The sequence below is a fragment of the Mobula hypostoma genome, chromosome 19, assembly GCF_963921235.1.
Source record: "Mobula hypostoma chromosome 19, sMobHyp1.1, whole genome shotgun sequence".
NCBI lineage: Eukaryota > Metazoa > Chordata > Chondrichthyes > Myliobatiformes > Myliobatidae > Mobula > Mobula hypostoma.
Genome location: NC_086115.1, coordinates 21,577,194 through 21,602,448, shown reverse-complemented (window position 1 = coordinate 21,602,448; position 25,255 = coordinate 21,577,194). Strand labels below are relative to the sequence as shown.

General features: G+C 41.6%; 1 protein-coding gene across 9 annotated transcripts in view; it reads left to right on the top strand.

Moving 5' to 3' along the window:
• Positions 1 to 25,255, top strand: part of mypn (myopalladin) — a 288,573-nt gene that overhangs the window by 155,497 nt on the left and 107,821 nt on the right. For all 9 annotated transcript variants that reach the window (XM_063071525.1, XM_063071522.1, XM_063071521.1 and 6 more), the window contains 2 exons: positions 1,381 to 1,452; positions 17,770 to 17,911. In XM_063071525.1, coding sequence (XP_062927595.1) covers positions 1,381 to 1,452; positions 17,770 to 17,911 — 214 coding nt within the window. The remainder of the gene's footprint in view (positions 1 to 1,380; positions 1,453 to 17,769; positions 17,912 to 25,255) is intronic.

Genomic DNA, 25,255 nt, shown 5'->3' with positions numbered 1-25,255 from the left:
GGACAGTGATGAAGGTTGTCTATATCTGGCAGTGTTCAGGGCTTCCTTAATCGTGTCAGTAGCTTCCACTCAGTTTTCACCACAGTCAGTCATGCAAATCCCACCTGTAGACTCAGGAATACCATCACATTCAGCTGTAGGATTCTTCATTGCAGTTTCCATAATAATTTTGTTTTACCAGTCAGGGTTGATAGCCCTAAGCCGGACCCTCAAACGTGGAGGAACAGTGGATTACTCTTTGTCCGGCCTATTCCCTTTTGGCATGGGTAACCCTATCAGGAGCCAAAGCATAATGCCCTGGCTCCTGCCAACATAGCTCTGTGGGTATTTAAGGCACACACACTTCCAAACCCTATGACAAGGTTGTGGTCCTTTTGGAGGGAAAAGTAAGATGTCCGATCTTTATTAGAATTCAATAAGGTGAAGAAATCCATCCAATGAGTACAGAGAATCTGCATTGAGCAGAAGATGCTCCATGACCTTATCCCTGAGCCTCCTCTGATGTGGCCTTGAAAATAGCTCAAAAAGGAAATTCATAGAATCAAGCATCAGTCTGTTTTCCTGGGAACCTTTGGCATCTGCTAGCCTCATGAGACCATGGATTTGCGCCTCGGAAGATTTCCAGGACGCAGGCTCGGGCAAGGTTGTATGGAAGACCAGCAGTTGCCCATGCTGCAAGTCTCCCCTCTCCATGCCACCGATGTTGTCCAAGGGAAGGATATTAGGACCCATACAGCTTGGCACCGGTGTCGTCGCAGAGCAATGTGTGGTTAAGTGCCTTGCTCAAGGACACATATGCTGCCTCAGCCAAGGCTCGAACTAGCGACCTTCAAGTCACTAGATGAATGCCTTAACCACTTGGCCACGTGCCAACTTGGCCTGGGAATATTAAAGTAATATATATCATCTGTGTGGAACAGTACTTGTAAATTTTGCCGTATTACTGAAATGCTAGCAAGTCCGCAAAAATTAAATGATGTAGAGGCTAACAATATGGAACAAGAGGTGAAAGATGTTGAAAATGCTCAACAAAGAGGTATCTTAACCTTGTTTGACCTCTTTTTTCTTCTTCCCACCCTATTGTGGACATTCTATTTTGTTCTTTTTTCCTCCCTCCCCTTTTCTCAACATAGTAAATCTATTTTAATAGTTTCAGTTCTGGATAGAAGGTCAATGACTTAAATGTAAACTTTCTTTTGCTCCGATAAATGCTTCCTGAGTCTGCTGAGTATTTCTATAATGCAGTTTTGATTGTATTAACTCATCTACTCTGTTTTAGAATACGTACTTTGGAAATTCAGAGGGTATGATTTTAATTTTTGTTTTAAGCTCTGCTTATTCCTTTCCTGAAACAAAGTAAACCTATTATTCTGTCCTCAGATACAAAGCCCTACAAATTTTCTCCAAGGATTGGATGGGCTTCCCCTCATGGCTGCTCCAGTTTTCATCAAGGTATTGTAAATTGATAGAAATAGTTTGATACTTGCAGATAATGGCCTAGCAATCCATCTGTATAGTGTCAGAATACTAGCATGGCACAGATCAAAATTGTGTTATGGTGGCTTTAATGGATTCTGCACATTACTGAGGCAGTCAACACCAGATGCTAATGGTGAATAGACTTCATGAGTCATTGTTTTCAAAGAGCCTAACCATGTTCCTTTTTGACATCCACATCGTGTAAACGATGTCACTAATAATGGATTGTCCAAAAGTTTATCTCGCAATAATTTGTACCACATTGGTTTTAGTAGCAACTGCTGTTGTTCACACCAAGAAAAGAATAGCTTTAAATAATGCTGAAGGTTTAAACCAAAAAAACAAATCTTAAGAAGGGCCAGATGCATTTCACCTGCATTCATAGCTGGACTACAGCACAACTCTCAAACAATCCACAGGGAGACAATTAAAACTTAGATCAAGGTCACCACATCTCCAGATGGTTTCAGCAACTTCCCCCTCAGAGTTTATTGGTCAGAACAGCCAGAAGAAATCCTGTGAAAAGAGGAATGGGTTCCATGATGAATAGGTGACAAAATGACCAGAAACAAAATGTCTGACAGATGAGGGACTAGAGACTTTTATAAGCGAGTAGCCTCTAATCATAAAAACAAGAGATTGAGCAACATGCACAAAATGCTAGAAGAACTTGAATTCTACAATTGTAATTAATAGCTTGTCTGTTCTTCGTTCCTTTAAAATTATGTACCTTAAGAATCTCCTAACATTATCTGAATGTAGGGCATCTCTCCTGTTTTGCCACATTAACTCTTTACAGGTATCCTCAACATTTTTTTACTAGCTTCTACAATGCTTTTTCCAGTACACAAGTGCAAAGGAGAACAAAATAATTGTAACTCCAGATCTGATGCAGCACAAAACATAACACAGTAAGATAAAGAATAGAATAATAAAACACAATAAGTAAAAATAAATAAGATAGCTTATACACATAGATTGATTGTATGTCCATAAAGTGACATTAGGCCTCTGTGACTGGACATTTTAGGGTGCTGTATTTGCTTGGGCCAGAGAACCAGAATCAAAGTAGGGTAATATACCTGAAGGAAAATGGCTCTATTCATCAAGCGTATAAAACGGACCCTCACAGCTCTTTTGAGAGTCAAATCAGGCTTTCTAAGTCAGTTATCACAAAAATCTGTAGCTTCTGTGGGCAGTGCTCCATCCACACGCTTACACCTGGGCTGTTCAGGTTGTAGAGTACAAGGGCATTGACACCCTAAACTTCATGACTTCCAGATTACTCTAAACTGTGGCAGTCAATCCATTATCATGCATTTCAGTTTGCTAATGCTAATACTCCCTACTTAAGACTGCCTCCTTTTTCTTGAAAGAAAACCCTGTAGCGGAGTTTATTTTGTAAAGATCCAAGGTTCATTGCACAATGTATTTCTGTTACTTAGTAATTTTTGTGTAACTCAAGGTCAAAAGAATCATGTCATATTTCCATGGAGCCTACATCCCTGTTGTTATCAGGATGTAGAGTACTTGTTCACCATTATATTTCAGTAGCCATGGATTATCCCTCTCTCTTTACTTTTCATTCCTATACTGACTATTAGAGAAAAGTTTCCTTATAATGACTGCAAGGAAGCTGATGGAAAATGCTATCAGGCTCCACTAGATGAGAATGCATTGTGTTTGCATTGCTCTGGGGATGCTTGTCAGTGCAAGAGGCTAGCAAGAGAGAGGGTAGGAGCTCTCAGTGACAAAGGAGGGAATTTATGCCTGGAGCCAGAGGAAGTAAGCAAGATTCTAAATGAGTACTTTATATTGATATTCACCAAGGGAAAGATCATGGCAGATAATGACCGCACTACAGGTTATGTTGTTATTTGAAGAACATTAAGAGGATATGTCCCTAAGACCTAATTGGATCTATTGAGAAAGGCAATAGAAAGAATTGCAGAGCTTTGACAAGATACTTTGAATTCCCTTTAGCCACAAGCAAGGTCTCAGAGTAGTGGAGAATAACCAGCATTATGTTTTTGTTTGAGAAGGATAATGTGAAGGGTAAGAAGGGAGGTGCAGTGGAGATACATTCCCAAAGGAGCTGTAGGCTGCTCCTTCCCTCCACTAGCCTGCAGATCACCCTTAAGCAAGGTGTTGTACCTGCTTAGCCCGCCCGATCAGGGTTATGTGAAACCATGGAAGCAGGTGGTGGATTGTATGGGCATATCATAAGTTCTAGTTATGTGACCACTTATGCCAGGCAGACAATCTCTGAAGAGTATGGATAATGACTGGGGTCACCCGTCTTGTAAAGACACTACCCAGGAGAAAGCAATAGCAAACCACTTCTTTCTAAAAATTTGCCTACAGTGGTAGGGAAAATAATAAGGTTCTTAGGGATAGTATTTATTCAAATCTGGAAAAAGTAGGGGGCATAGATTTAGGGTGAGAGGGGAAAGATTTAAATGGCACCTGAGATGTAGCATTTTCATGCTGAGAGTGGTGGGTATATGAAATGAGCTGCCAGATGAAGTGATTGAGGCAGCTTCAATTACACCATTTAAGAAGTTCTTGGAGAGGTATATGGAGCGGAGGAGCCTAGAGGGATATGGACAGAACATTGGAAAGCTGTTAGCATGGACTCACTGGGCTGAAGGGCCTGTATAGTGCTGTATTGCTCAATGACTGTATGATTGCCGGCATGGCTTTGTGCGGGGGAGAATATGTCTTACAAACTTGATTGAGTTTTTTTGAAGAAATGAAGGTGATAGATAAATGTAGGCATGTGAATGTTAAATACATGGAGTTCGGCAAAGCTAAGCATTTGATAGGATTCCACATAATAGGCTGATCCAGGAGATTAAGGCACTGAAACTTGGTAGATTAGATTCAAAACTGGCTAAGCCTGAGAAGACAAAGGGTACGTGTGGAGGGATGTTATTCTGACTGGAGGTTTCTGACCAGTGGAATTCTTTGGAAAAGAGTGTAAGTCGACCAGTTAGTTTTGGTAAGAAGCTGACACATTCAGAAGCAGCGGCTTCTCGGGGGTGGCGGGGCGGGGGGGTGCAACCAAAAGTGTTCTTTTCTTTGTTAGATGTGTTTTTATGATTGTAAGACTATACTGGACTCTAAGAAGTTCATGTACAGCAGGTCTACTGCATCAGTGTGCTGCTCGTTGATTAGAGTAACCAGCTGGTCGGTTGGAGGAGGAGCTGGCTGGCATGTTAGTGAAGGAAGTGGCCAGTGGGTCGGAGAAGGAGGAGCCTGCCAGGGGATTGGAGGAGGCACCAGTGTGTTGGAGGAGCCAGACTGGGTTTGGAGGAGCTGACCTGGGCACAGACCATGTTACTCCCTGCAATTCAAAGGCATCGGAGCTGGTACACGAAGGCAGTATGCAATGTAATCATAGGTGACTGTCTTGGATGTTTCTCTTGCAATCGCAAGACCCTGTTGGACATTGATAATGAAAGATGCCGCAGGCCTGTTTCCCTTGTTTGATGGTATGGGAGCTGCACAGCCTTGATTATAGCAAGGACTAGGCCTTAAGCTGTGGACTTGACTGGTGCTGCATTCCAGGTGAGGAGGCAATGTAGTGTAGCAGTTAAGCTCAGTTGGAAGCTGGCTTTTCCTAACAGTGCTGCCCTCCAGTGTTTGACCGGTGGAATGACAGGGTGGATTGCCAGGAACTCTACCATCAATTTGCAGGACAAGACACAAAAACTGATTTCCCTTCCTCCACCATCAACGCTGCCCTCAACTGTATTTCTTCCACTTCATACTCATCTGTTCTTACCCCATCCTCCCACCACCCTACCAGGGATAGGGTTCCTCTTGTTCTTGCCTACCACCCCACCAGCCTCTGCATCCAGCACATAATTCTCCAGAACTTCTGCCTTCTCCTACAGGATTCCACTAGCAAGCACATCTTTCCCTCCCCCACCTCCACTTTCTACTTTCCACAGGGATCATTCCCTATGTGACTCCCTTGTCCTTTCATTCCTCCCCATGATCTCCTGGCACTTATCCTTGCAAGTGAAACAAGTGCTACATCTACCCCTACACCTCCTCCCTCAGTACCATTCAGGGCCCAAACAGTCCTTCCAGGTGAGGCAATACTTCACCTGTGAGTTTGTTGGGGTCATATACTATGTCCGGTGCTCCCAGTGTGGCCTCCTGTATATTGGTGAGACCCAACATAGATTGGGAGACTACTTCACTGAGCACCTACGCTCCGTCCGCCAGAAGAACCTGGATCTCCCAGTGGCCACCCATTTTAATTCCATTTCCCATTCCCATTCTGATATGTCAATCCATGACCTCCTCTACTGTCATGATGAGGCTATACTCAGGTTGGAGGAACAACAGCTTGTATTCAGTCTGGGTAGCCTCCAACCTGATGGCATGAACTTTAATTTCATCCCCATTTCCCTCTCTCCCCTCATCTCCTTGTTTGCCCATCACCTCCTCATGGTGCTCCTCCCCCCTTTTCTTTTTTTCATGCCCTTCAGTCTTCTCCTATTAGATTTCCCCCTTCTCCAGCCCTGTATCTCTTTCACCAATCAACTTCCCAGCTCTTTACTTCATTCTTCCCCCTCCTAGTTTTACCTTTCACCTCGTGTTTCTCTCTCCCCTCTCCCCACCTTTTAAGTCTACTCATCTTTTTTTCTCCAGTCCTGCCGAGGGGTCTCAGCCCGAAACTTCGACTGTACTCTTTTCCATAGATGCTGTCTGGCCTGCTGAGTTTCTTCAGCATTTTGGATTTCCAGTATCTGCGGGTTTTCTCTTGTCTGTGATTGGATTACGACACTGTGAAGCATCTTGCTATTAACATTTGATCCTCTAAAGTGCACTCTTCACAGTTGGCCAGATTAAATTTCATCTGAGGTACAAATAGGCTTCAATTATACTGGTGCCTAAGAAGAATGTGTCAATGTTATCATTCAGTAGCAGTTGGCATCCACAGTGATTAAGTGCTTTGAGAGATCAGTGATGAATCATATCAACTTCTGCCTGAGGAGCGCCTTGGATCCACTCCAATTTGCTTACTGTCACGACATGTCAACAGCAGATGCTGATTGCATTGGTTGTTCACTCAACCCTGGAATATCTGGACAGTAGAGATGCATTCATCAGAATGCTTTTCATTGACTACAGTTCTGCATTCAACACTATCATCCCCTCAAAACTAATCAATAAGCTCCAAGACCTAGGCCTCAGTACCTCCTTTTATATTGGAATCGTGCTTTCTTCACTTGAAGACCCCAGTCAGTTCAGAATGGCAACACCATCTTCACAATCACCATCAGCACAGATGCACCACAAGGCCATATGCTTAGACTCTGCTTTACTCACTGAATACTTATAACTGTGAGGCTAAGTACAGCTTCAATGCTATATTCAAGTTTGCTGACAACTTCACCATTGCTGGCCGAATCAAAGGTGGTGAGGAATCAGCACATAGAAGGGAGATTGAAAATCTGGTAGAATGGTGACACAACAACATCTCACTCAGTCAGCAAAACTAGAGAGCTGATTATTAACTAAGGGAGAGGGAAACAATTCCAAGAGGACCACAACCTTGTCATGGTTTGGAGTTGTGCATGCCTCAATGACCTGAAGAGCTATGCTGGCTAGACTCAAGGCCTTAAGCTTTGGCTCTTGGTAGGGTTACCCATGGCAAACAGGTAAAAGGATAGAGGCCAGAATAAGAGTGGTTCACAAGTCTTTCACGTTTGGGTATTCAGCTCAGGCTAACAACCCTGACTGGTTAAACAAAACTGTTACAGAAACAGCAATGAAGAATCCTTCTACATCTGTGTGCAATAGGATTCCTGATTCCCCACCCAGGACTTCTATGGCTGACAGTAGTGACAGCACTTCACTGGATCCCTGAAGGGTAGAGGATATGCGGGAATCCAAAGACAGCTTGATGTTGTACGGTAGAGGTGGAAATGAGGGCCCTAATCCACAACTAGGGCACAGTAGAGAAGATAGCCAAGGGCAGACAAAGATGGGGGACTATATTGTTGCACAAAATGCCAGCGGTGTAACAAGCAGTAAGTAATAAGTGGAGGAAGCTGGAGGATCATGAACTAGTCCTCATCAGAAGATCAGGGATGGAGAGAATTAGCAACTTTAAATTCCTTGTCATTATCAGTTCAGACGATTTGTCCTGGGTCCAGCACGTAACTGCCACTACAAAGAAGGCTCTGCAGCAGCTCTACTTTATTAAAAGTTTGAGAAGATTCATTATGTCATCGAAAACTTTAACAAACTTCTATAGATGTGTGATGAAGAGAATACTAACTGGTTATATCACAGCCAGGTATGGCAACACGAATACCATTACATGGAAAAGTAGATACTGCCCGGTCCATCACTGGTAGAGCCCTCCATTGAGTACACCTACAAGGAGCACTGTTGCAAAAAAGCTGCATCCATCCTCGAGGAACACCCACCATCTATACCATGCCCTCTTCTCGCTGCTGCTATCAGGAAGAAGGTACAGGAGCCTCAGGATCCACACCACCAGGTTCAGGAGTGGTTATTATCCTTCAACCATCAGGCACAGTGGGGATAACTTCACTCAACTTCAGTCACCCCACAACCGAGGGATTCACTTTCAGGGGTTGGGTTCTACAACTTGTGCTTTCGATACTTATTGCTTATATGTTTATTATTATTATTTTGTTTTTTCCTATTGTTTTGTACTTGCATACTTTGTTATTATTTCCACATTGTTTTTTGTTCATCTTTGTTGCATGCAGTTTTCATTGATTCTATTGTGTTACTTTGTACCCACTATGAATGCCTGCAAGAAAATGAATCTTAGTGTTGTATGTGGTGATATATATACATTGATAATAAATTTACATTGACTTTGACTTTGATTTGGCAATTCTCATATCTGCAACTTATTTATATCCCACTATATCCTTTGGCAATATTCTTCACTATCCACAATGTCACCAACTTTGTATCATCTGCAAAATTTCGAACCAATTCATCCACGTTTCATCTAAGTTATTGATATGTATCACAAACAACACAGGACTCTGTAAGGATACCTGTGGAAAATCACTAGTTATGACCTCCAGCCAAAATAAGTCTCATTGACCACTACTCTCAGTCTTCTATGGGCAAACCAATTCTGAATCCAATCAGCCAATTCATCATGGATCCCATACATAAACACAACAAAGTATGCCGATGCTGGTAATCCAAAGCAACACACACAAAATGCTGAAGGAACCCAGCAGGTCAGGCAGCATCTATGGAAATTAATAAATGTTTCACGCCGAGACCCTTCTTCAGGACTGAAAAGAAAGAGGGAAGATGCCAGAATAAAAAGACAAGGGAGGGGAAGCAGGATAGCGAGAAAGGAATAAGTAAAGCCAGGTGGGTTGGAAAGATAAAGGGCTGGAGAAGAAGCTAATGGGAGAGTACAGTGGATCACAGGAGAAGGGGACCCAGGGAGAAATTATCAGCAGGTGAGAAAAGGTAAGAAGTCAAAGTGGAGAATAGAGGAAGTGGGGAAGGGGGAGGGAAATTTTTTTTTACCAGAAGGAGAAATCGATATTTATGCCATCATGTTGGAGGCTGCCCAGACAGAATATAAGGTGTTGCTCCTCCACTGTCAGTGTGGACTCATCTTGGTACAAGAGAATGCCATGAACCAACATGTCGGAATGGGAATGGGCATTAAAATATTTGCTCACTGGGAAGTCCCACTTTTGGCGGATGGAGCAGAGGTGCTCAACGGAGTGGTGTCCCAATTTATGATGGGTCTCACCAATGTAGAGGAGGCTGCATCGAGAGCACCAGACGTAAAAGACAATCCCAGCAGATTTGCAGGTGAAGTGTTGCTTCACCTGGAAGGACTGTTTGGGGCCCTGAATGGAGGTGAATGGGCAGGTGTAGCACTTATACTGCTTGCAGGGTTCAGTACCAAGAGGGAGATTAGTGGGGAGGGATAAATGGACAAGGGAATCACTGATGGAGCGAGGAGGTAAAGATAGGTTTTAGTGGTACGGTCCTTTGGAGATAGCGGATTTTGCGGAGGATGATGTGTTGGTTGCGGAGGCTCATGTGGTGGTAGGTAAGGATGAGAGGAATTCTATCACTGTTAAGGTGGTGGGGAGATGAGGTAAGCGTGGATGTTCAGGAAATGGAGGAAGTGCGGGTGAGGGCAACATCAATAAGGGTAACCCCATTCTTTGAAGAAGGAAGTAACCTCTATTGTCCAGGAAAAGAAAGCCACATCTTAGGAACATATGCAGCAGAGGTGAAGGAACTGAGAAAAGAGAATACCATTTTTACAGGAGACAGGGTGGGAAGAGGTATAATCAAGATGACAGTAGGAATTGGTAAGTTTATAAAAGGTGTCGGTTGACAGTTTGTCTCCAGTGTTGGAGACAGAGAGATCGAGAAAGGGGAAGAAGGTATCAGAAATGGACCAAGTGAATTTAAGGGCAGGGTGGAGGTTAGAGGCAAAGTTGATGAAATTGACGAGGTCAGCATGGGTGCATGAAGCAGCATCCAATGCAGTTGTCAGTGTAGTGGGGGAACAGTTAGAGAACATTACCGGGAAGGCTTGGAACATGGACTGTTTTATGTGGCTAATGAAGAGGCAGGCATAGTTGGGGCCCATGCAGGTGCCAGTGGCTACGCCTTGAGTCTAGAGAAAGTAGGAGGAGCTGATGGAAAAATGATTGAGGATAAGGACCAGTTCTGCCAGATGGAGATGGATAGTGGTGGAGGGGAACTGGTTGGTAGTGTATGGGGACAGAACATACATGATGAAATGAAGTGGCCAGGGCCAGGAAATTGAAAGTTACTGAGGAGATTGACAGTATGAGAAGTGTCACGGATGTAAGTGGGAATGGACAGAGGTGGATATAGGTGGATCTGTACAGCTCATTCTTCTGGATGAGCCATCCATGAGGGATCTTTTCAAATGTCTTTCTAATATCCATGTAGAATGCATGTATATAATGTATCAATCACATTTATCACGTCCTTGAAAAACTCAATTGTTAGTAATACAAGACTTGCCCTGCACAAGCCATGCGGACTATCCCTAATAATGAAATGGTTTTCCAAATGCTATAAATCCTATTCCTAAGAATCATCTCCAATAGATTCTCCACCACTGACATGAAACTCTCTAGTCTGTAGTTTCCAGGATTATTCCTATTTTCCTTCTTTAATAATGGAACAACATTAACTACTCACTGGTACTTTAGGACCTCACTTGGGTATAGAGAAGTCATGAAGATACTGGCAGTATCAGCAATCTCATCTCTTGCCTCTTACAATAACCTGGTGTATTAACCATAATGTCCTAGAGACTTATCCAGCTTGATGTTCTTCAAAAGACAACACTGCCTCTTATCTCAAAATGGTCCAGTATATTAGCATGGTCCACATTGATCTTATTATTCTTCCTTCCTTCTCCTTGGTAAACATTGACACAAAGTACTTATTTAGGACCTTGCTCCATTATCAGACTCCATCTTATATTCCTTTCTTTATCCTTGAGTCGTCTTACCCTCTCTCTGTTATCCTTTTGCTCTTGATGTATGTATATAATGCCTTGGGATTTTCTTGAATTCTACTTGCCCAGGACTTTTTAATGTGCCCTCCTGGCTCTACTCATTCATTTCTTGTGTTCTGTTCTGGCTTCATTTCTGACAAAGAGACTTGGAGACAGTTCCTTGTGGACTTTATGCACCAGATTTAAAAAGTGAGTGGGGCCTGTCGGGATTTGCTATGAAGAGGGAGATTGGGTTATTAGTAATTTAGCAAGGGCCAATAAAAAGAAGTTAGGTTTAAGCAGAGTGGTCATTACTAGAGTGGGCCAGATTTAGAGTTGGAGGCGTAGTTTCAACAATCTTCGGCAAGAACAGGTGGATATTAAGGGTGCTGAGTAGTTTTGGAATCATTTATTTGATTGTAGAACTCAGGCTTAAGAAGTTAGAGCCAAAAGTATAACAAGCTCAGTGAGAAGAGGCTAAGTAATTGACCTAGGTGAGTACATAAATCAAAGGTTTCAGAGAGAAGACACAAGTATAAACATGTAAGTTTTTTTTGTTGTCTGTAAATCCTTAGTCCTTAAATCAGTATAGGCAGGATTGTGGTTAAGGTGGTGGAACGCTCCTCTGTAAGATGTGGGATTTCAGAGTACCTAACAGTCTCCCTGGTGATTACATCTATGGGAAGTGCATCCAACTTCAACTCCTTCCATAAGCTGAAACTGGAGCTGGAGCTGGACGTACTCAGGACCATCCGGTAGGCTGAAAACGTCACAGATGAAACTTTTACTGAGGTAGTCATACCCAGAGTGCAGGCTTCAGATATCAAATGGCACCATGGCTGGCTTTGAGGTTTATCAGGGAAGGGTAAAATCAGGCAGAACAATAGTGATGGGAGACTTGATAGTTAGGGACACAGAAAGGAGATTCCATGGCCATACAAGAGATGCCAGGATTGTGTGTCGCCTCCCAGGTGCTAGGGTCCAGGATGTCTCGGGTCAACTGCAAAATATTCTCAAGCCAGAGGTCGTGGTGCACACTGGCAACAATGACATAGATAGATAGCGGGAAGAGGTCCTGTGTTGTAAGTATAGGGAGTTAGGAAGGCGGCTGAAGAGCAGAACCTCCAAGTTAGTAATATCTGGATTTCTTCTGGTGCTACCTGCTAGTGAGGGCAGGAATAGGAAGATAGTGCAGATGAATGAGTGTCCAAGGAAGTGGTGCAGGAAGCAGGGTTTTTATTCCTTGGATCATTGGAAACTCTTCTAGAGCAGGGGTGACCTGTACAAGAGAGATGGATTGCACCTAAACTAGAGGAGAATCAATGTCCTGGCTGGGATATTCGCTGTGGATGTTGTCTACATGGACTTCAGTTAGGTGTTTGACAAGCACCTCATGGAAGGCTCATACAGAAGATTAAGTTTGTACAGGATCCATGGTGAATTGGCTGTTTGGATTGAGAGCTGCCTTGCCCATCGAAAACGGAGGGTAGTGGTCAAAGGGATTTATTCTAGCTAGAGATCTGTATTTAGTGGTGTTCCACAGGGATCTGTTTTGGTACTTCTGTTGTTTGTGGTGTATATAAATGACCTGGATGGAAATATCAAAGCAATACACACAAAGTGCTCTGGTGAGGGGTCTCAGCCCAAAACATCGACTGTTTATTAATTTCCATAGATGCTGCCCGACATTCTGAGCTCCTCCAGTACTTTGTGTCTGTTGCTCAGGATTTCAAGCATCTGCCGAATCTCTTGTGTTTATGAAAATGTAGATCAGTGAGTTAACAAGTGTGCAGATGATATGAAGATTGGTGGTATTGAGGATAGTGTATAAGACTGATGAAGAATACAGCGGGATATAGATCAGTTGCATATTGGGCAGAGAAATGGCACATGGAGTTTAAACTGGCCAGATCTGAAGTATTGGTAGGTCAAAACTCAAGAGAAATTATGCATTTAAGCACAAGACCTTTAGCAATGTTGATGAGCAGAGAGATCATGGGTTCTAAGTTTGTAGATCCCTGAAAATACCTACAGCTTGTTAGGGTGGTTAAGAAAGCTTTATAAAACTCTAGTTAGGCTGCATCTGGAGTATTGCATACAGTTTTGGTCACTCCATTATAAGAAGAATGTCCATCAGACCATAAGGTATAGGAGCAGAATTAGGCCATTTGGGCCATCAAATCTTCTCTGCCATTCCATCATTGCTGACTTATTAGTCTTCAAAACCCCGTTCTCCTGCCTTCTCCTTATAACCTTGACATCTTGACTAATCAAGAACCTATCAAACTCCATTTTAAATATACTCAATGACGTGGCCTCCACAGCCGTCCATAGTAATGAATTCCACAGATTCACCATCGTCTGGCTGAAGAAATTCCTCCTCATCTCTGTTCTAAATGGATGGCCCTCTATTCTGAAGTTGTGCCCTAGTTCTGGACTCACCCACTATAGGAAGCATCCTCTCCACATCTACTATATCTAGAATTTCAGTATTCAATAGGCTTCAATGAGATCTCCCCTCCTTCTTCTAAAATCCAATGAGTACAGGCCTAGAGCATTACACACTCTTCATACATTAATTCTTTCATTCCCGGAATAATTTTCGTGAACCTCCTCTGGGCCCACCCCATGCCAGCAGAGCTTTTCTTAGATAAGGTGCTCAAAACTGCTCACAAATACTCCAAATGTGGTCCGACCAATGCCATATGAAGGCTTAGCATTACATCCTTGCTTTTATATTCTTCTCCTCTTGAAATTAATGCTAACTTTGTATTTGCCTTCCTTTCCAGTGACTCAAACTGCAAGTTACCCTTTAAAGAATCCTGCATGAGGACTCCCAAGTCCCTTTGCACCTCTGGTTTTTGAATTTTTCCCCATTTATAAAATAGCCTACACCTTTCTTTCTTCTTCAAAGCACATGACCATACACTTCCCTACACTACATTCTGCCTTCCATTTCTTTGCCCGTTGTCCCATTCAGTCTAAATCCTTCTGCAGACTCCTTGCTTCCTCAACACTACTTGTCTCTCCACCTATCTTCATATTGTCCACAAACTTGGCCACAAAGTCATCATTTCTGACATCCAAGTCATTGACATAATACATGAAAAGAAGCAGTCCCAACACTGCCCCCTGCAGCCAACCAGAATAGGCCCCCTTAATTCCCACTCTTTGCCTCCTGCCAATCAGCTAATCCTGTATCCATGCTGGTATCTGTCCTGTAATACCATATGCTCTTGTTAAGCAGCCTCATTGCGGCACCTTGTCAAAGGCCTTCTGAAAATTCAAGTAAAGAGCATCCACTGACACTCCTTTGTCTATTCTACCTGTTATTTTCTCAAAAAATTCCAACAGGTTTGTCAGACAAGATTTCCCCTTCAAGGAAACCATGCTGACTTTGGCCTGTTTTATCACATTGCTCCAGGTATCCTGAAACCTCATCCTTAATAATGGATTCCAACATCTTCCCAACCACTGAAGTCAGGCTGTGGCCTATAATTTCCTTCCTTCTGTCTCCATCCCTTCTTAAAAGAGTGGAGTAACAATTGCAATTTTCCAGTCTTCCAGAACCATTTCAGAATCTAATGATTCTTGAAAGATCATTACTAATACTTCCACAATCTCCTTAGCTACCCCTTTCAGAACCCTGGTGTCTAGTCCATATGGAGCAGGACCTACCTTCAGAACTTTCAGCTTCCCAAGCACCTGCTCCTTAGTATTAGCCACTGCATTTACTTCTGCCCCCTGGCGCTCTCAAATTTCTGGCATACTGCTGGTGTCTTCCACAGTGAAGAATGATTCAAACTACTTATTAAGTTTGTCAGCCATTTCTTTGTCACCTATTACTACCTCTTCAGCATCATTTTCTAATGGTCCAATATCCACTCTCACCTCTCCTTTATTCTTTATATATCTGAAAACACTTTTGGTATCCTCTTTTATATTACTGGCTTGCTCACCATCATATTTCGTCTTTTCTCTCTGTAGGAGCCACGCATCTGTTCCCTATCTGCATTGTTGCGTGTTTATCATTTTTATTATGGTAGTTAGTCACATGAGTGGGGGCATGTTAAAAGCAAAGGGAATAAGTTAATGTCTGTGCATTGTTCATAGCAGTTTGCAGCTGAGAGGCCTGTGGACGTCTTATCTTTTGTTCACCACTCTATTATGCTTAACTTGCACTTGGGTATGCTTAAGCTTCATCGCTTCAAGATTGTATGTTTGCTAATTGCTAATAAAGAATTGAATACATATCTTTGACTTTTAGAACAATCATATATGGAGCTGAGGGCATGTCATACAAGCATTACAAATCCATTGGGGTTGCCTGCAGCGGCAACTTGGTTGGGTTAGAATTGGCCACTACACTCTCCTTATGGCTCTTTTAGTTGTCTTCTGCTGTTTTAAAAGCTTCTCAATCCTCTAACTTCCATATATTTTTCCTATATTATATGCCCTCTCTTTTGTTTTTATGATGCCTTTGACATCTCTTGTCAGCCACAGTTTCCACATTCTTCCTTTAGAGTACATTTGCATCTTTGGGCCAGACCTTAATTGCTCATTCTGAATTGCTTGCCAGAAACTCCAGCCATTGCTGTTTTGCTGTCATCCCTGCTAGTCTCCCTTCCAATCGAAATTGCAAGCCCCTCTCTCATGACTCTGTAAGTGCCTTTACTCCACTGTAATACTGATCTGACTTTCTCTTCTCCCTCTCAAACTGCAGGGTGAAGTCCCATATTTTGATCACTGGCTCCTAAGGATTCCTTTACCCCAACTTCCTTAATCAAATCTGGTTTATTATACAACATACAATCCAGAAAAAAAGCCACCTAAAAATCCATCTCTACAAGGCATTCTACACATTTCCTCTCTTAGTATCTAGCACCAACCAGATTTTCCCATCTTCTTAAGATAAGATAAAACTTTTATTTATCTCAAATGAAATTATTGTTGCAAGGTTGCTCAGTCAGAAATATATATTTTAAAATACAAAATGTAAGCATTGAGGTACAAAAAATACAGGATATGCATTAAAAAGTAATAGTGTGAAATACAGATGTCCAATGCAACCATATGCTTATCTACAGTACTTAAGAAGGAGGAGTCGCAGAGTCTTACAGCCACAGGGAGAAAGGATCACCTGTGGTATTCAGTGGTGCACCTTGGTGGAATCAATGTGTTACTAAAGGTGCTCTTCTGTTTGTCCAGTATGTCATGGAGGGGGTGAGAGGGATTGTCCATAAGGCTCCAGAGCTTCTACAGCATTCTCCTCTCAGACACAAACCCCAGGAAATCCAGTTCTACCCCCAGAGCAGAACCAGCCTTCCTGACGAGCTTATCAATCTTCTTGGCATCAGCTGCTCTCACCCTTCTTTCCCAGCAGACTACAGCGTAGAATAGAATGCTGGCTACCACTGAGTCGTAAGACATCTGCAGTATAGTACTGCAGACGTTGAATGACCAGAGCCTCCTCAGGAAGTACGGTCGGCTCTGCCCTCTCTTGTACAGAGCCTCTGTATTTTTAGTCTAGTCGAGTTTGTTGTCCAGGTGACCTCCCAGGTACAACAGAGACCCATATCAGAATCAGGTTTATCATCGCTCACATATGTCATGAAATTTGTTTTTTTAAAATTTGTGGCAGCAGTACAATGCAATACATAAAATCACTACAGTTCTTATGTATATTTTCTAGTATATAGCTAGGGTGAGTAAGACTTTTGCACAGTACTGTAGTGATTTTATGTATTTCACTGTACTGCTGCCACAAATTTAAAAAAAAAACAAATTTCATGACATATGTGAGTGATGATGAACCTGTTTCTGAAATGGGTCTCTATTGTGGACTGAGAGTGGGCAGGGGGCAGGGAGAGGAGAATCTTGGTTGGAAGAGGGGAGGGAGCAGGGAGCAGCAGAGCGACATTCTGTAATGATCAATAAACCAATTGTTTGCAATCAAATGACCTTCTCTGGTGTCTCATGGCTGCATGTGTCTGTACCCGTGCCACCCTTCCCCACCCCTGACACTCCTTCTCTGCCACCTGTCCCACACCCCTTCCACGGCGCGCCACCCTCACCATTGCCAACGTCCTTTTCTCCTGCCAGATTTACAAACTTGCTGTCTGCTCTACATTGACAATTACAGTACTGATTCAAGTATTGACTGAGTAATTTGTAAATATGTGGCATCCTGTGATTCACTACCTGAGGCACTGAGTGTAAAGCGGGAAAATTATGTTGCTTGACTTTTGTGTTCAGTACACTGTATAGGTAGTTCATTAGTTGAAAGAAATGTTGAGTGTATTCAAGACAAAGATGGATATGTTTCTTTGGATTCATGAAACTTTGGGTGGGAAAGTGCAGCTGAGGTTATAATACATTAATGATCTTATTGTATGGTGGAGGTTTTGTGTTGCAGTTTGTCCTTTATAGTTAATGATGTCAACATATGGAAATTTGTCATTTATTTTACTCTGTTTATTTACCTCTTGGCCATCTATTATCTTTCCATCATCTGTGTACATCTTTCATTTATATTAATTTGTATCAGAAATTGCTTTACTTTTGTCTACATTTTAAGTTGTAGCAATGTCAGTGTATGTGATGCCAACAAATAACTGCTTGTATTACAATAAGTGAAATGTTCTATAAACTAAGGTGTAAAAAGCACATCTGGGTTACATTAGAATATTCCGTAAAGCAAAAATCTAGCAACATATCCTAGAATAAATTGGAGTGATAAATAACGTTTGCATGATTTGCAGCCACTGCAAGATGTGACAGCAATAGAGGGACAGCTGGTCGTGTTGGAATGCAGAATAAAAGGAGTACCTTTCCCGAAAATAGAATGGTACAGAGAGGAAACTTTAATAGAAGATTCTCCTGAGTTCCGAATCCTGCAGAAAAGTACGTGTTGTTTATTATAGCAGCAACTAATTAATTTGCCACATTGGAATGCAACTGCCCATTCTGGAATAATTTCTAATGAACTAGCGGGCTTTGTGCAAGCTTATTAACTGATGTGATGAACTGAGTTCCCAAGTTTGCAAGTTTACATTGGAAATGTATTCTGGATAAAAAGTTGGAAGCTTTGGTGAAGTAGCATTTATGTGGCCCAAAGTTCTTCGATGAATCAATAAGAAAATATTGAAAGTAGATTAGTTGGTATATATATGAGCTTCTATAATGCATTTGACAAAGTACCAGGAATTAAAAGGAGAACGTCTGCATGGATACAAAATTAGCTGAGGCAGAAAACAGAAAACATGGCTGAATGGATGTTTTCAAAACTTGAGAGAAGCATGTGGCAGTTTCCCATGGAGATCAGAAATAGAACTACTGACTATTTTCCTATATATATTAATGAGTTGGACTTGGGTTTATGCAGCAATAGGCAATCATGATTGGCACTTCCAAAGTTCAGGTACTTCCTGCAAGTATGTTCTGGACTTATGTGGATTTGCTTTAAGACAAGTTGTGCTAAGTGACAGATGCTAGCTCATCTGTCACTCTACATCATTACTACAATCAGTATCAGGGGTAGAGCACATTCTGATCATGTTGGAAGTTTCAGACCCCCCATTAACATCAAAGCAGATTCCTAACTTGGGAATTGGAGAGTAAAGGTAAATGATTATTTTAAATTTACTTTGTTTTAACATTCTAAACTATTTCTTAGTGTTCCATGTATTTTAAATTATTTTGATTTTGTGTCACTTGCATCCATTATAATAACAAATAATACAACTCTCTGAATGTCACAGCATTTAAAAACTTTTAAATTGTGGTAGTGACTCTGACAGGGAACAAAGCAAGGCTGTCAAGAGGAAATGTTTGTCAGGGCATTAAGGAAAGAGCCTAAGTCACAAGTCTCGTGAGCCTTACTCGCCTCTGACCTGTTATGCCTTGCTATATACCTCCGACTCAGTTTTACTTCCAGATTTAAAGATCAACTTGATTATCCTTCCATCTCCATCTTAGGTAAGCGTGAATAGGTGGAGACCATTGAATATTGAGGAATATTGAAAGGCCTTGATAGAGCGTACATGGAAAGGATGTTTCTAGAGGGAAATCTAGGACCGGAGGACACAGCCTCAGAATACAAGGACATACAAGGAGAAATTTCTTCAGCCAGAGAGTGATGAAGCTGTGGAATTCATTGCCACAGATGACAGTGGGGGCCAAGTCATTGGGTATACCTAAATTGGAGGTTGAGAGGTTCTACATTAGTAAGGGTGTCAAAAGGTAGAGGGAGAAGGCAGGAGAATGGGGTTGAGAGTGGAAATAAATCAGCAATAATGGAATTGCAGAGCAGACTTGAGGGGCCAAATGGCCCTATTCTGTTCCTATGTCTTAAGGCTTTATGGTCTTATGTACTATGAGCTATGAATCAAGAATCAAGAACCTGGGCTGACTCTAAAGAACCAAAAAACTCCTTTCAGCTAAACTAAGTGTATTTCAGCATTAGCTGATTAGGTGGTGAGGAGGACATACTTTGTGTGTTGCCAAGATGTGTTTAGGCAGTGAGGAGAGAGAAGTAAAGGCAAAGACTGGTATCCACCTTGCCATCTCAGAGTCATTGTCTCACCAGCTGCACTTATCATTGGCCAGTATTAATATTGAAAAATAAACCTTCAGACTCATTTTGGTTGATTAAGCTGCAAACTTAAGAAGATATGGTAGCATTGGTACATTTCACAGCCAGATATAGTTATGCAGCTGGAGTTCTGCACGTTGACCAAGAGAAACAGATTCAAATCTCACCACTGATAGCTTAAGTTATTAAATAAATCTGGAAGTAAAAACGAGTCTTAGTAACAGTACCAGAAACTAATAGATGGTTTAGAAAGTCCATCTCATTCACCATGCCCTTAAGTGAACAGAGAAGGAAATCTAACATCCCTATCTGGTCTGGTTGGTATATGATTGAAGATCCACCAATTCCCAATCCTCAACCGCTTCCTCAGTTCAGAGGTAATTAGGTACGGATACTATATATACCAACATTGCCAGTGACTTCCACATCTAGTTGAAATTATGAATAGAAAGGGACAGTTTTGTCACACACAAGTTTATGAAACTGCAGCTGCTTCTGCTCTGTAATCACTCCTCCCAACCTCCAGAGAATCACAGTTTGATTCTTAGACCCCCATTCCTTTCTGAAGTCTCACTTAGCCAGAGGCCTCACAATTTCAACTTTTATCATCCTCTTAGTCATTGTGCCCACAATCTGGCAGAGCCCCACACACCCTCCTTGATGAACCGCTTCAGCAACTCTTCCACTGCCCTTTGATACTTGTTTCTTTACTTTCCAGTCTCCCTCTGCCTCACAGCCAAGAAAAACATTCTCACCTTTTAAGTAAGTAATAAAAATCTTTAAAAGAGATTAAAATGTATTGGATTTTTATCATTTACAAATACATCTTTATTCAGGTATAAAATTTCCCCTATTCAATTTTCCTCTTCTTTGCTCTAATGAAACAGCAAAGCAACCTGATCAATGTGAATGTGTGGATGGTCCATTAAGTGGATTAAAGTTAAACTCTCAGGACATTTGTAGATTAGTTGCATTTATCTATGAAAATTTAATTTCCAATTTAAAAGCTATCATAGAATACAGAACTATATGGAACAGGAACAGGCCCTTAGGCCCATGATTTATCAAACTAATTACACTCATAGTTATAAGACAACTAAACTAGTCCCTTCTGCCTACGAAAGTCCATATCCCTCCATTCAAGTACCTAAGAGCCTGTTAAATGCCCCTGTCATACTTGCCTCTACTACCAATGCTTGGAATACATTTCAGTAGTCCACCACTCTGTGTAAGAAAAACACTCACGCATTATCCTGTGAACTTACCCTCTCTCCTGTACAAAAAGGATAGATTACACCTGAGTCTGATGGGGGAACCATTATCCTTACATGCAGGTTTGCCACAGCTGTTGGGAAGGATTTAAACTAATTTGGCAGGGGAATGGGAAATGGAGTGATAGGGCTGAAGAAGTGTAACATGGGGACAAAATTAAAAAGGGTGATGAATACAGGACTGAAAATGTTGTATTTGAAAGCACATAGCACACAGAATAAGGTAGATGATCTTGTAGTGCAATTAGAGATTGGCAGCTACCTATGGCTTTTTAGAGTAGTTTGTGGTTGAGCCCACTAGAGGAAAGGTAATTCTGGATTGGGTGTTGTGTTATGAACTAGATTTGATTAGCGATCTGAAGGTAAAGGAAACCTGTGGAGCTAATAATCATAATATGATAGAATTCACCCTGCATTTTGTGGGAGAAGATAAAGTCAGATGTATCACGGGATTAAAGGGAGTTACAGAGGCATGAAAGAGGAGCTGCCAAAATTGAATGAAAGGGGACACTAGCAGGAATGACAGCAGAACAGCAATGGCTGAAGTTTCTGCGGGCAATTTGGAAGGTGCAGAATAGATACATTCCAACAATGAAGAATTATTTTAAAGAGAAGATGAGACTGACAAAGGAAGTTAAAAACAGCATAAAAGCAAAAATAGGGCATATAATATAGCAAAAATTAGTGGGAAGTTAAAGGGTAAGAAAGCTTTTCAAAAGCAACAGAAGGCAACTAAAAAAATAGCCATAAGGATAGTATACAAAGATAAGTGGAGGGGCAGGTAGTTTTGAGGAATCATGGAGTCTGCAGAATGACTGGACAGATTAGGAGAATGGGCAAAGAAGTTGCAGATGGAATATAGTGTAGGGAAGTTTATGGTCATGCACTTTGATAGAAGAAATAAAGGCATAGACTGTTTTCTAAAAGGGGAGAAAATTAAAAAATCAGACATATAAAGGGACTTGAGAGTCCTTGTGCAGGATTCCTGAAAGGTTAACTCGCAGATTGAGTTGGTGGCAAGGAAGGCAAATGCAATATTAGCATTCATTTCATGAGGACTAGAACGTAAGAGCAAGGATGTGACTCTGCGGCTTTATTGGTCATTGGTCAGACCAGACTGATTATCGAAAGCAGTTTTGGTCACCTTAACTAAGAAAAGATGCCTTGGTAGTGGAGAAGGTCCAGAGGAGGTTCACGAGAATAATTCCTGGAATGAAAGGGTTATTGTATGAAGAGCGTTTGATTGCTCTGAGCCTGTACTCATTTGAGTTTAGAAGAATGAGGGAGCATCTCATTGAAACCTATCAAATATTGAAAAACCTACATAGAGTGGATGTAGAGAGGATGTTCCCTATAGTGGTGAATCTAGGACCAAAGGGAACAGCCTTGTGCAGGATAGAGGGATTTCCATTTAGAACAGAGATGAGGAGGAATTTTTTAGCTGGAATGTGATGAATTTGTGGATTTCATTGCCACGATGGCTGTGGAGGCCAAGTAATTGAGAATACTTAAAGCAGGGGTTAATAGGTTTTTGGTTTGTCAGGGTGTCAGAGGTTATGGGGAGATCACCAAATGGCCAAATTCATTTCATGAGGACCCTGCCATTTCATCATGGCGGATCCATTTTCCCTGTCAGCCCCAGTCTACTGCCTTCTCCCCATATCCCTTCATGCTCTGACTTAATATATACCCAATGACTTTGCCTCCACAGCCACCTGTGACAATGAATTCCACAGATTCACCACTCTCTAGCATAAGAAATTACTCTTCATCTCTGTTCTAAGTGGTCGCCCTTCTCTTCTGAGGCTGTGTCCTCTGGTCCTAGACTCTCCCACCATAGGAAATACAGGAATTTGGCCATAATAATTTCCGTATGGCATTTTCCTGTCATATCTGGTGATCTTTTACATCTTTCACCATGCCACCAGTCTTTGTGTTGTCTAGCAAACTTACAAAACACTTCATCCAAATCATTTCAAATTTCACAAACCACAGAATTCCAGTACGGATACCTGCTGCACATTGACCATTACCCTCTGTCTTTTATGGGCAAGCCAATTCCTAATCCAAAAAATTGTGTCACAGTGGATCCTATGCATCTGAGTCATTTGGATGAACCTACCATATGGAACCTTGCCAAATGTCTTACTAAAATCCATGGAAATAACGTCAAGCCCTCCCTTTATCATTCACCTCCTTGAAAAACTTAAGTTGGCAAGACAAGTCTTACACAACACTAAGTCAAGCTGATGATTCCCAATTAAGCCATTGTTCTCCAAATCCTCCCTAAGAATCCTCTTTTAACAACTTTCCTACTATCAGCATGAATCCTACCAGTACCAGGATTATCGCTATCCGCCTTCTTAAAGAACAAAACAACGTAGTTACTCACCAGTCCTCTGGATCTTCTCCTCTAACTAGAAGTAACAAAGATCTTTGTCAAGGCACCAGAAATCCCATCTCTTGGCTGTCTCATAAACCTGCGGTGTATCCCATCAGACTCTGGGGACTTCTCCACCTTCATGTTCTTCAAGAGATCCAAATTACCCCTTCCTTAATTTCAAACACCCTAGCATATTAGCATATTTCACAACGAGCCCACTATCCTATGTTTCCTTCACCTTGGTAAATATGAACACTAAACATTTTTTGATTCTTACCCATATACCTTTGCTTCCAGGCACATGTCCTCTCTTTTATTCTACCCTCTCCCTAGTTTTCCACTTGCTCTTAATGTAAGTGCAGAGTGTCTTGGGATTCTATTTAATCCTACTTGCCAAGGATCTTTTATGAGTCCACCTAGTTCTCTAAATTACCTTCTAGAATACTTTTCTAATTTTCTTCACAATTCTTTTGGGCTTCATTTGATTTTTACTTTCTAAACCTTATATACACTTCCTTTCTCTCCTTGACTAAATTCATCATCTCTCTCAATATCTAAGGTTCCTTTATCTTGTCAATATTATCCTCCTTTCTTCAAGTTCAAGTTTAATTGTCATTATTATCATACATGAATATCCATGAATACATCCAAATGAAAGCATTACTCCAGAACCAAGGTGTAAAACATAATACCAACAGTCACACACAGCACAAGGCACATATAAGATAGCAAGGACATATAAAATGTCAGTAAAATACAGTCACACAAAAAAATAGTACAAGACTCTGAGTCCATGAATGTTGCAGCAACCTGGAGTCAAACACAATACGGCTTGTCTTTTGATGAGCAAATACTGCAGGCTGCACCAACTCCAATGCCTCTCTCTTGGATGGCTGTAACAGGTGACATTGCAGCATGAGGCCTAGTCTTCACTATGACCAAGGCCACGCAGCTGCCCCACCACCCACCAATAAATCAATGAAATGGACTTGCAGCATTCCACATTAACACTATCCAACAGGGTCTTGCGATTACAAGAAAGGTGACTAAGACAACCACTCCCTGTTAGGTTTCACACCGAATTCTCTGCGGCCTCTCTGAAGCAGGCAGCAGCATGACCTGCACCGTCCAGTTACTCTACCAACGAGTAACTTGCTGATGGGGTAGACCTGTAGTACTTTAAATTCTTAATGTCCAGCAAGGTCTTGTAAACATAAGAATATGTTTTAAAAAAAACTCTTTTGGTTGGTCCCATAGAAACTGCTGTGACCAAGGGTATCATCATCTTACTGGAACACACCTGTTCTATACATTTTGCAGTTGATCTTTAAATGCCCTCTTCATATCAGATGTGGACTTGTCCAGAAGCAGCTGTTCCCAATTAACTCTCACTGGTTCCTGTGTAATATTCTTATAATTTGTTCTTTTCCAATTTAATACTCTCCTGCAAGGTACATATATATCCTTATTTCTTTAAATTTATGGAATTGTGATCTCCCATTCTTAAAATGTTCTCACACTGAAAGTTCAATCACCTGGCCAAGCTCATTTCCCAAATATCAGTCCAGTGTGGCCTCTCCTCTAATTGGACCACCTATATGCTGATCTTGGATGCATCTAACAAATATTGTTCCACCTAAATCCCTTGCACCAAGGAAGTCCCAGTTTATGTTGGGGAAGTTGAAGTCACTCACTATTATGATACAATGCTGTTGTTTTTGCACCTTTCCCTAATCTGCCTATATATCTGTCTCTTAATGTCATGATGGTTACTTGGGGGGGTCTGTAGTATAATCCCATCAGAGTGATTACACTTTTCCTATTTTTTAATTTTTCCCATGTAGACTCAATGGATGAACCCTCCATTATGTCCTCTCCGAGTGCAGCTCTGATGTCCCTAATGAATAATGCATCTCCCCCTCCCCACCTGCCTCTCTATCTTTACTAAAAATAGAAACCCCGGAATGTTAAATATCTGGTTCTTTCCCTCTCAATCAAGT